This window comes from Corvus kubaryi, unplaced genomic scaffold (assembly GCF_017639235.1).
Source record: "Corvus kubaryi isolate FWS band 111438036 unplaced genomic scaffold, C.kubaryi_AGA036_p1.0 76, whole genome shotgun sequence".
Classification (NCBI taxonomy): Eukaryota; Metazoa; Chordata; class Aves; order Passeriformes; family Corvidae; genus Corvus; species Corvus kubaryi.
The window spans coordinates 10928267-10940333 of record NW_024582063.1 but is presented as its reverse complement, the minus strand read 5'-3'; the positions used below and the strand labels follow the sequence as shown (position 1 = coordinate 10940333).

The window sequence follows — 12067 nt, the reverse complement described above, 5'->3', positions numbered from 1 at the left end:
AACTGTGTTCCATATCTGTAATTTGTAATTTTCAACAACAACAACAAAAAAAGTAGAATTAAGATTCCATACTTTTGCTCACAGTATGTCCTCTGAATGACAGCACAGGCACAAATTATCCCAGTTTTGTAAAGTATGTGAGTCATGGAAAGAACACAAGAATGGGAATTAAAGCATGCAACATCAACACAGAGGATTCAAAGAGCTCCCCCCAACACAAATGATATTTAAGTATCAAGTTCTAATTTGCCCCTAGAGCCTAGAGCTAATGGCATGGAAGTGGAGTGGGAAGTTCTCCCCAAGCTCTCCCTTCCTGCAAGACTTCGGCCTTTAACTCTCTCATTTACCCTTTGGCTTCCTTTGCTAGTTTTTCTCTCTTTTCCCTAATCAAACAAAAGGATTGTTCTGACATGTAAGATGATTTACCACTTCATGCCTAATAATTAGTAGCTCTATTTGTATATGCTAAACAGATTTGTGCACATAGGCTCTCATATAATTTTTTCCTGACATGAAAAAGCAAAGGAAAGATTAAAAGATGACACAAAAACATTGTGACAAAAAAATCCAAATAATAACCACAAATTACAGAAAATAAAAATATTTTTGTAATAAGCTTGTGTATCTGCTGCTGTAAACACTCAGTTTTAATGCAGATAATCTAGAAATACATCATCATGAGATTCACAGGGCACAGCTCTGCCCATGCTGTATTTGACCAGCATGAGTGTTCTGCTTGCCTAAGTTTCCAGTAACTGCGTAACTCATTGGGCACAAAGATTTTATATTTCATACTTGCTGATACCAGCTTTGATAGGCAGACTGCAAAAACAGAACAAACACTTACAGAAACTTGTCATATTTGACACTGGTATCCATATGATTACTTGAGGAAGCAGATAATTATGCAGGCACTGTCTCATATCCTTCCCCAACTGCATACTTCCTATCAGCTCCACCTCCACTGAGATGCATCTCAAGAGTAAGACCATTCATGGGTTTTTCCCCACTCACTGGTTAAAAAGCCTTGTGGTTTTTAAGCACTTTTCTCCACCTAACATTGCTTGGCTCTTGATGCTCCTGATACTGTTCCTGATGCTGCTCTTCAACGCTTGGCCTTCAACCAGCAACACAAGCCCTTCCCCTTCCAAAATATTCTGATACAAATTAGCAACCTCTACACTCCACAGACAGAATTCACAGTGGCTAAGGGCTAAGTGACCCTCACCTGGCTCAGCAGCAATCCCAGCCATCCCAAGCTCTTACCAATACCTGGCGCCACTCCATTTTCATGTCACAGTAAGGAGAGGGGCAGAGAGCACCTTTTCTAACACAGAGGCTTGGAAATTCACACAGCAACCACAGACAGCTGCAATAAACTGCTCTGCTGTAACTCACACATGCATTAACACTTTAGCACACATAGATTAGTATTCCTTTGCTGGAAATATTTCATGTTGTGCTAGAAGCGTTACAACCTGTCCATGCTAAAATGCTAATTTAAAAGTAACAAATTAAGCAAGCATGAAATGATGTAGGTTAATCCCCTGTTCTCCCTAATGCCCAAATTGATCTAGCTAAAATTTTTTAAGGAAACAACTTTTCCTATGCTGAAGAGGCACTGCATCCCTGAGGTTTTCCTCTTCACCGAGGGCTCAGCCACCACTCACCTCCCTGCACCAAAAGCAGAGGGCACCCAAGCCACACTATGGAGAAACTCAACAGGCTTTAGCTCTTCAGGACGAAGGCAAAGCCAGGCACTGCCTGGGGCTCCAGGGTGGCCACAGGAGGACAGCCAGAGTAGGAAAGCACCTCTCCCGCACTCCCAAAGCCTCACGGAGAAGGAGCCTGCATGCTGTGCCTAACCCAAAACACCAGACATCAGTGCGGAAAAGAGCTCAGCTCTCACAGGTACCACCAGAAAAAATCGGGCTTTTGACATGTACAGGGCAGCCCTTCCTATGCACTTTGACAATCAAGCCTTCCTAGTTTCAAATTAGGCAACTACTTAATTAGAAAATTAGGTAATTAGCAGATGCTTTTGACCTTAATCTCTTTTTAACTTCACTCCTCATCTGTTAAATGAAATGAAATTCATCGTCCCACACTGCATAAAGGTTAATTAACACTTGTGGGCTTCCAATGAACTACCCTAAGCGCTGCAGCAAGGTCAGTGTTTAAATGCATGCATTTTCTTGAGAAGCAAGATTAAGAGCCTTCCCATAAAAATAACAGAAAGATACACAAAGAAAATAAAGGTAACTCAAAATACCAACCAACTGCTTTATAGGAAGAATCACCTTTTCAGAGTTCTAACTTGGAGGAGACTACCACCAAGTAATTAAGAGCTGCATCTTAACACTTATATGATCCAGAAAATTCAATACAGTCTTGAAGGACAACCCCAATTCTGACTTTTAAGTTCAGTCTGACTTTCCACCTAAAACACTCTTTTTTAACCTTCAGTCTTTAATGCACAAATCTACAAAAAGACAGCAGCATTAATTGTCACTGATCTGCTCAACACAACGAATGATGATAACCACAGTCAGGCTCAGACAAAAGTACTGCTATCCAAAACATCCCAAAGTCCAGTGAATGCACAGAGTTCATGGAGAAACATGGGACTATCTGAAACAGTGGTTTTCCTGGAGTATTCTGCAAACTCATTTGCACAGACAGGTACCAGCAGTTATGTGGGAGGCAAGGAAGTTGGTGTGGAGGCTTGTAAATGGAAAGGGGAGGAGAGGAAGGAGGGGAGAAGGGGGGGGCGGTGGGGGAAAGAGCACTCACAGTCATCTCAGATTCTCCACCTCTCTCTGCATTCTCCCCTCCCTTCACCCAGGACCACTTATTTTTTAACTGCTCTTGCCAGAGTGATGGCGCTAACTCACGTTCAAAGTAGTGTCCATAAATTTAGAGAATTTTTTTTTTCAGAATTTAAGCCCCAATTCATATAGGTTAGCTCTGATTATCCAAGCTCTATTTCCAAAACATATTTCCAAAATACATACTTTCCTAGTAACACGTGAATAAAATCCATGTTTGCAAAACATTCAATCTTTATATTACAACAACACAGGGAAAATCCAACATTCCCCATCACGAGCAGTGCATCTTCTCTGCTGCAAAGCATTTCAATTCAGTAATACCAACATACTTTCAACTTATGGAAAGCTTCCAATACCTTAAATATTTATTGCTTATTTGGGCAACTAACTTAACTGGGTTTTTGTTTGTGGTGTGCTTTTAACAAGTACGTTTTTGCCCCAGAGGAAGGAAGTTTCTACTCTTAAGATTGCTATATTCTCATCAATTCTAGAGCATCACTTCAGCAGCAAAACAGAAAAGCACTGAAATCATTAAGTGAGATAACATCAGGCAAAGCAAAATACCCTCTTCTTTTATGGATACATTTTATTTTATACCATGCAATGTTTACTCACAAAATTCTACTCACCTCAAATCCTGGCACACAAATGAATAATATCTAGTTTCTGTTATCTAACAATCAAGTTAGACATTATCTCTGTAAATAAGTGTTGGAACATTTCTGAAATTTTTTGTACTGGCTGCTTCATTGTGCTGCACATTTCTTCCCCCCAGGACTCAAAAATATCTAATTAGTAACATCAAAAATACCACTGAACAAACCAAGTTTCTTTGATCTCATTCTGTGCTATTCTAAGCCGATCTATCGTAAATGCCACTACGCCAAACTCCAACAAGAAAAACATAATCCTGGCCTATAGTATTAATTTCCTTTCCCAAAGAAACACAGACCTCCTTCTCCCGGAACACCCATCTACCCTGCAGGGAAAGCCTTCCCTTTCAGCTCAGCTGGAAAAAGCAGGATCTGAGCATTTTTGTGCTCAGCAGAAACATACTTACACCAGAGCAGGGGGAGGCACCAGCGCTGGCGTACACAGCGTGTATTTCACGGCTCTTATCACACCAAGTCACAGGACACAGTGATTTCAGATAAAGGGAAACATGTTTTGAAATAGACTTACCAACTCACTGCCTTATCTTAGTTTTCTCGTATTTCAGGTATAGGAATTCCTTCCACTTACTCACAGCCCTATGTGGCCGCTGCTTTATTACCTCTCCATACCGAGCTCATTCAGTAAATGCCAACTTTCAACTTCCTCTCTGACAAGCTAAAGTGACCTTGAAGAGTTATTGTCCTTCTTCACATCTTCTTATCCAAAACCTAAGGATAACAATACACTCTCTCCCTCGTAAAAAATAACCTCTAACAGACAAGCCTTCATTCCAGTGTTAGTTTTTCTCTCATGACCATCCACCCACAGCTCTGCCGCAGTGGGGCTGGAGCAGCCAGTTGTGCTTGCAAGCCCATCATGCTCCATCCGTCCCACTGGGCAGCATCTCCTGTGGAAGGCAGCCCTTATCCCAGCTCTGCCCTACAAATGTTACCCTTGCTGCTGCAGGGGACACCATCTCGCAGTCCTTCAATCTGCCCTCTGTCTCATAAGCAAGAACAGACATAAGGTTTGGCATTTTTAAAAGCCCGCTGCTTCTCGGGAATGCGAGACTTAAAGCTCTCTAATCACAAGCTCGCTCCAACTCAACACTTAGAACAGCAGCAGTTAAATTCCTGCTTTTGTTTACTTCCACCAAGATGCTTCCACAGCTTCTCCAACTGCTTGCAGTTTTGGTACTATAAGAACACCTCTACAACAGCTCATGTTTACTCCGGGTGGAACCAAATCCACAGCAATTTTGGTTGGTTGGGGTATTTTTGCATATTGAAAAAAAACTAACCTCTCTCCATACCAATCATACTATAGACACAGCTAAGCTATCTGCTTGATTTCAAGGATAAAGCACATGGCTCCCACATAGCCAACCTGGAAGGTGGTATCTGCAACTACTCATCACACATTAGTCACAATCTCCAATTTGGTTACTACACAGGAGGAACTGTTGAGAAATAAATGGAATATGTGCACATTGTGTGTCATAGAAAACATGGGCCAGAGAGCAATAAGAAGTATCTCTGTTGCTGAAAGTCAACAGCCACTCTCAAGAACAGAGACTGAGTATAAATACAATTAAACTGACTAGTTCTTTAGCTAAGCTCTTTTCGTTTTGTTATGTTAGCAGTTAAACAGCCTCGGTGAAGTAACAGCTGTAAACAAGGTGTGGGTGGAAAGCACCACTCACACCTTTCCTGCTGCTGTGGCTGCTGCTGCCTGACAGGAGAGACTGACTGTCCTGCAACACACTGCTTCTCAAGAGCTGTAGAAATATTTAGTATTAACGTTTGTTATAATATTTTAAACAATTCAGACTGCAGATCGATCATCAAGTGTTGTCGCACTCTCCTTAGCAAGGACACTATCAACAAGTTTCCACAAATGCTCTAAAAACAAATGTAATTGTGAAATGAAATGGATTTAATTCATGAAAAAGAAGAACTCTTGAACAGCATGGCAGACATCTGTATGTGTGACTGCACACATATTTCATAAAGCTGCAGTTAGGCTGCTTCCACAGAAATGAATACATAAAAATGGAACCAGTTTCAACCATAATTTCAGTTGCTAATCCTGGCACTATTACACCTGAAATGGAAAACTCCCCAGAAAAGGGAGGAATTAGGTCTCACCTTTATTTAGGCCAAACAACAAAGCAGGTTTCAGAATTGAAGCAAAGGAAAGCAAACACAAACACTCAGAAACAGTGTTACATGATGCTACAACTTCCCAGAGAAAAATCAATCGCTGAACAGAACACTTTGGTTGACACAGGCAGGCTAAGATCCTCTAGTATTTCACCTTGACTGTATTTTATGTAGAAGTCCTACACAAAATTGAACTATCACAATCACTGTTGATAAATCACGTGAACATGTGCATGGAATTTGCTTACATGGGGAAAATGCCTTTTCGTAGGGATACTTTTTCCTTTTTTCTCAAAGGATCCCATAGGAAAACACACTTCTGTGTGGAATGTTTGCCAAATTTCATCCACTCAAAAGCGATATGCCCATCAAAGTTGCTTAAATATAATCACATTTTGTATGATAACCTGATTACTTATCTGATCTTTCTATAGATGGGGTCTCTGAAGCATAAAAAATATTCAGCTTTCTTTTCCCACTATTTCCTACAAAGCAACAGTTTTTAGGTAAAAACATAGTAAGGGAGATGTGACTGATAACGGATATGTCCAGTATTACAGATACTACGAGTGCTACAAATACTTGATAGGAAAACGAGACTTGAATATGGTTGGGACTAAGTAACAGCAGTGTCACAAACTACAAATAAGTTGCATTTTTTCCAATTTACTTCCTTCTTCCTCAAAATTAAGGCATTAATGAATCAAGAACTGATAACAATCAAAGCCTCCTCAGAAAGAGAAATTTTTATTTGCTTAAGTACACAATTTCAAAAAAAAGCAGGACCATTTTGCTGCAAAAGTACACGAGCACCAATGCAACCAGAAAGCCTCTGAATTGCCATTCAACCCACCACTGCTACATCAAGTGTCAGTCCCCTGCAGACCTCAAAGCTCTGCTCTGGCTATCACTGGGTAACACTTTCAGCTTCTCATAACAGATCAGGAACAGCAATGCAAGGTTAGGCCTGCCAGAACCCACAGAAATAAAGTTTACAGATTTTTTTCCTAATACACTCCCATTCCAAAAGTGAAAAGTATACTGGAAAAAGCTACATATTGTAGGTCTTTAGTGTTTGCAATTCAGTTTTATTCTCTTTTTTAAATCCTGGAGATTTCTATTTGTTTGATAACTGTGGGGGGAACAATCTAAAGCCAAAAAGATAATAGTTACTCTGAAAGCAGCTATTATCTTAAACCACTGGATTATCTAGTTTATACCACTAATGCTTATGTTTTAGAACTGATTAATTCCACATACACTTACTAAGCATTGGCTATGCTAATTCAGCTATTTATACATATAAAAGAACCATCCAGGAGTATACTATTTCCACATAATACTGCCAGCCAAAACAACAGGATCCTTCATGCATGAAAAATATTCCTCCCACCACAACACAATACATCAACAGGAAAAAAATTATTTTGCAACTTTTCAGCATCTTCTAACCTTTCCAGTAATCTTATTTGAAGACTTTTATTTTTATCAAAATGTATTTTTTGGGCTGCAACCTAGGGTATGGTCATATAAACCAGCAGGGAGCAAGCCCAAGAGAGAGTTAACAGCATCACAGCTTCCATGCAGTAACTACTCAAGCACACTGCTCTTACTCAAGACTGAATGCCAGCTTGTTTAACCTACTAATCCACATTTACTAACCCACTGTGTCAACATGCTCCAAGTTTCCGCCTTCACTTAGCCCTCTGCAACTCCTGTGCAAGCCCACGCTCTAACTAGGTGTGACCATTCTTGCAGCCTGCAAGTTGCATGGGATAAAGTTCTCATGCCAGAGCGCTCCATGGCACGCAACCTGTACACCTGGGAGAGCTGGGGAAAACCTTCCAGAAAAGTGGAGAGGACAAGGGACCCTACCACAGCAGGGCCAGGAGCACAGCTCTGCCCTTACCAGCTCCTGCTAACCCCCTGCCCAACAGCCCTCAGGGCCACTCTGCCACCAGCCACACAATGTAACCCCAGTACAGGCACTGCACACCATCAGTGCAAGCCACTCAGGGTGACACTTGCAGCTCTGATTTTTTCGCCTCTATCATCTAAGAAAAGCAACCTCAAAAACTACCTTAATGTTCAAGACATTGTGCCATTTATTTACCAAATAAGTAAAATCATCCAAAAACCTGAAGGGTCAACTCAAACCAGGTTCTTGTGGAAGTGAACGCTCCCTTTGATGCATTTCGTAGGTATCAGAAATTAGACTGTGGGTATTACCATTGTTTTAAATACTTCTGAAGAGCTTCACAGGCAAATAAGGGCAAACCCCAACAAATTCATGCATTTTTAGAACATACAAAGAACAGAAAAGGTGCTAGAAGAGAAGAGCAATGCAAGAAGACGTGTCATCTAAATCCTGTTTTTATGATGCATAAGGGCATCTTCTCATCACACAATAAAGAACTGTGACTAATGTCAGTCATGTCTGGTTATTCCTTCTTCCCTGCTCACAGGGCAGCATCTGCATGTCCAGCACTTTTTCTGTATTTCTTTGCAAGTTCTGCTCTCAAAGCTGCTCTGACCCTCTGCAGAAAGAGCAGGTTGAAGAAGCCTTTTAGCTGTGCAAGCTGCAAGAGGGAAGTTTCCAATGCTACCTCTTTCCTGCTGAATTTACTTCTCTCTGTGAAGCAGGGGTGTGATGTCGGGTTCATAAAGATACTTTCTTAATCAGGGCATTACTCAAAATTTGAGAGCAAAGACTCGGTGCTGAGAAAGTCTGCGCAGCCTGAACCTTTCTGTCTGACCTTTAATGACAAGTTTGCTGCGTCAACTCCACCTCTGACATTTCACCAATTTTGATACTTCAGCAACTTCAAGTGTGGCTTACAGTTGCTTCAACTTAAAATTACTTTATGCAGCTGCTAAAAAACACTAACCATTACCCTGCACAAGTCACTATTACCTCCTCAACCCCCTTCTGATGACTAATACATGTTCCTAGAACTGTTAGGAGCCAGTCAGAGACCTGAACTGGCAAAACAGAAAAAACGTTACCCAAAAATGATACCACAGCTTTAAAAGGTAACTATGAAGTTAAAGAAAGGAGACTTCCACTGAGTCAAGGTAGGAACCTTCTAAATAGTGTGAGATGAAAATCCCTGCTGACCTTCACAGTATTTGCAATTTTATGTGGTATACACATAGCACTGAATGCACTAGAAAGAAAAAGGCTCTTGTAACACCCAAATACTTACAGCACAGTCCCTTTTGTCAGATACCAGCTCAAATTAAGTACTTTTGCACCAGCACCTGTGCAGGGAAGCAAGGCAGCAGTCTGTGCCAGCCACTGTCACTGCCTGCCAGCGAGGCAGGTGGCAAAGCTACTGCCAGTCGAGGTGACCTCCAAGCACAGTGACAGCCCCTTGCCAGAGGCACCAAGCCCAAGGCAGTCTCAGTGTCACCCCCAGAGAAACTATGCAGAGCCACGGCCACAGCCCCACCTTTACCATCAATGTCCCAGCAACTGGCAAACCCCCACTGTGAAAAAACCCTATGCAAACTCTCTACTAGTCCTAACACTAAAGACAAGTGCATACAAATCAAGAGTCTGAAAGCAATCAAGCCTAAAAATACCGGGTTTTGGTATTTTTGTTTGGTTTTCTCCCCTTTTATAAATACCAATTTCAATGCCAAGTGTCACTGGAGGCAAATATTTAGTCTAGAAGCATGCCAACTGAAGATTTGTTTGCAGGTAAATATTTCCCTTGGTCAAACTCAAAATTCTATCCTGATCTGTATTGTTTGAGATAAATTCTAGCCCATATCCAATATGATAGCTATGCTCTTCCTAAGGGACATGCCCTTACCTTAGCTTTAATTATAAAAGGCTAATTAGAAAAAGTAGAAAAAAAATAATTGTTTCCTACTGACAGCAGACAAGCTTTTTTAAAAATTTGATTAAGCTGCCTATCAGCACTTGTACCCCATAAGTTAAAAGGAAATGCTAGTTCTTTACTGCTGAATTAGGAACTAATTTTTAGCTTTGGCAAGAAATGGGCAATTAGAGGTATGTACAATGAAACCTGTGCACAAGACAAATCACAATTAAAGGTAGAAAAGTTCCTATAGAAAAGTATATCACCACAGGATATTTATTTTTTTTTTAAATTAAGCTATACCCAAAACCCTCACCTGAAATACTTTAGTACAAAGCCTTAAGCTCTTTTAAATAAAGCAAGAATGAGCATGTATGACCCAACAAAAAGAAGAAGAAAAAAAAACTTTCTACAATTAAATCTCAGGCTTTTCCATACTTGTTACCAGTGCAAAGTTGCTAAAAGCCCTCAAGGCTGAAGTTAGAAATTTCACAGGAACAAAGCACTTGTTGATTCTCCATCATACCAGTTTCTTATCACTCTAACTTTACACACAAGTGAACACACAGTCATTGGAAAACTTGATATAAAGGCATATTAGGTTTAACTGTACAAGTAGGAATCAAGTTTTAAATCAACAAAACACACCTGCTAAGAATAAAACACACACATTCTGCTAAGAATATCCAAAGCCACATTTTCTTTTAATTACAAATGCTAACTCTTATCCAGCAAAATGTTCAGTCTTTTATCAAGATTTTAGTCAAAATAATTTCCTAAGATGCTGAAAAAAATTAAAATAGAACATATGCACCGAGAAAAGAATGCATTTCTTGCATCTTATTTTGTTGGACTTCTATACAAAGGTAAGTCCATTAAGTCACACTCACTTTAGAACTTCAAGATATGCCTCAAGCTGAAGTTTGAGACCCTGCTACATTTTTTACAAACAATCACAGAAACTCTTGTAAAAAGTCATTAAAGTCAGTGGAAATGTTGGTCACATACACCTCTTCATACTGGTAACAAAGCTCCAAGCTATAGCCATAAAAAATGCTGTTCTTTCGAATTTTGTTCTGATGACAAACAGCTAAACATTAGCTTTTCTTTTCCTACAGTAAAAATCCTTGCAAGCCTGCAAAAAAATCATACACAGCACTTACAGTGTTAACACTTTCAATTTACCCTCCCCTCTTTCTTGAGGGTTGCAACATCTTGAATTCTAAACCAAATGCTTAGAATTCTGAAGCAGATAAAGTACAGTGCACATCGCTCACTTTAACAAAGTACACTATAGCAAGGTCATTCCTTTCTTCCACTAAATGCCTTAGAAATCTAAGCGTTAAGCACTTGGCTCTTTTTTTTCTTTAGCAACCTTTCCTGTGGACCATCGTATTTTCGGCCACAATTGGAAGGTTTGACATGCGAGATGCTGCATTTGTATCCGAACTGCACGGCATGAATCAGCTAACAAAGAACGGGTGCTCGGTGACGTCTGTTTCATTCGCAGTAAAACACTTCCACACCGTGTACAAGGGGAACACGCTTTATCTCTGATAAGATTTCTTGGTTAGCGGTATTTGGCTGGTCGGTCTTTTTAAGACCATATACTTTAGATAGCCACAGTCAGAATGCTGCAATTTATTACCTGATTTGCACTCAAGAGAGACTGTTTTGACAGCAGCTGTTTAAAGAAATATTCATTGAAATGTTTCATTTTTACTACGAAAGTGGTAAAAATAAAGGGAGAAGGGGAAAAAACCCTTAGTTCTGAAGGGCAAATACAGGTTCCCCAGACAGAGAAAGCTGCAGCAGGCACAGTTCTGACCTCCCCACGCTGAACGAGCCTTTACTGCCGCCTGCCTGAGGCCCCACGAGTCCCACCGGGGCTTCCTCCGACTTTTCCTTTGGAGAGCGTCAAACCGAGAGGTCCAAAGGAAAGGCTGGACACGCAAGAGCCGCCCCTCCACGCGGGCTGCGAAAGGTCCCTTGCACGCAACTCTTCCCCGTCCCAGCCCCGGGCCGCCGGGACCCACGCTGCTCCGCGCCTTCTGTCCAGCGAGCATTGACTTCATCATTATCGCCGCTATCCACACACGTGCCGATATTATTTAGTTATCTCTTTTTTGTTAATTTTGTCGCGGTACGGATGCCGCACGGCAGCGAGCCCCTCAGCCCGTGGGCAGGAACACCTTGCGGGCTGCTGACGGGGGCGCGGAGCCACCCTCACACCTCGCAGGGCAGAGTCTACCCCGGCACTGACAGGCTTGCCCTTCTCCCCTGCGGGGATGGGAAATGCGGAGCGGAGAGCGCCGGGGTCACTCCGAGCGAGCCCTCCCGGCGCGGGGCAGCGCGGTACTTTACCCGTGCAGAAAGTGGCGAGCGCCGAGGGGTCGCAGGCTGCGGCCAGGCAGGACAAGCCTTCCTCCATCCCCGCGGCCGCCGGCGGCTCCGAGCCGGCCCCGCCGCCCTCCCGCCGCGCCCCAGCGAGAGCTCCTGCGCCCCGGCCCGGCCGGCGGGCGCCCAGCACACGGTCCCGGGCCACCGAGCCCTCTGGCTGCGGTCGGCCCCGCCGCCCGTGCCCGTGCCCCGG

General features: G+C 42.2%; 1 protein-coding gene across 7 annotated transcripts in view; it reads right to left on the bottom strand.

Moving 5' to 3' along the window:
• The window catches only part of EML4 (EMAP like 4), a 149529-nt gene that overhangs the window by 75383 nt on the left and 62079 nt on the right, over positions 1-12067 (bottom strand). For 4 of the 7 annotated variants that reach the window (XM_042051452.1, XM_042051453.1, XM_042051454.1 and 1 more), the window contains exon 1: positions 11303-11567. The exons of 2 other annotated variants lie outside the window; for them this stretch is intronic. In XM_042051452.1, the coding sequence (XP_041907386.1) occupies positions 11303-11552 (250 nt within the window). In that variant the 5' untranslated portion in view covers positions 11553-11567. Of the gene's footprint in view, positions 1-11302; positions 11568-11838; positions 11934-12067 lie in introns of those variants that run through there. One more of the 7 variants, XM_042051455.1, reaches the window with a different exon arrangement.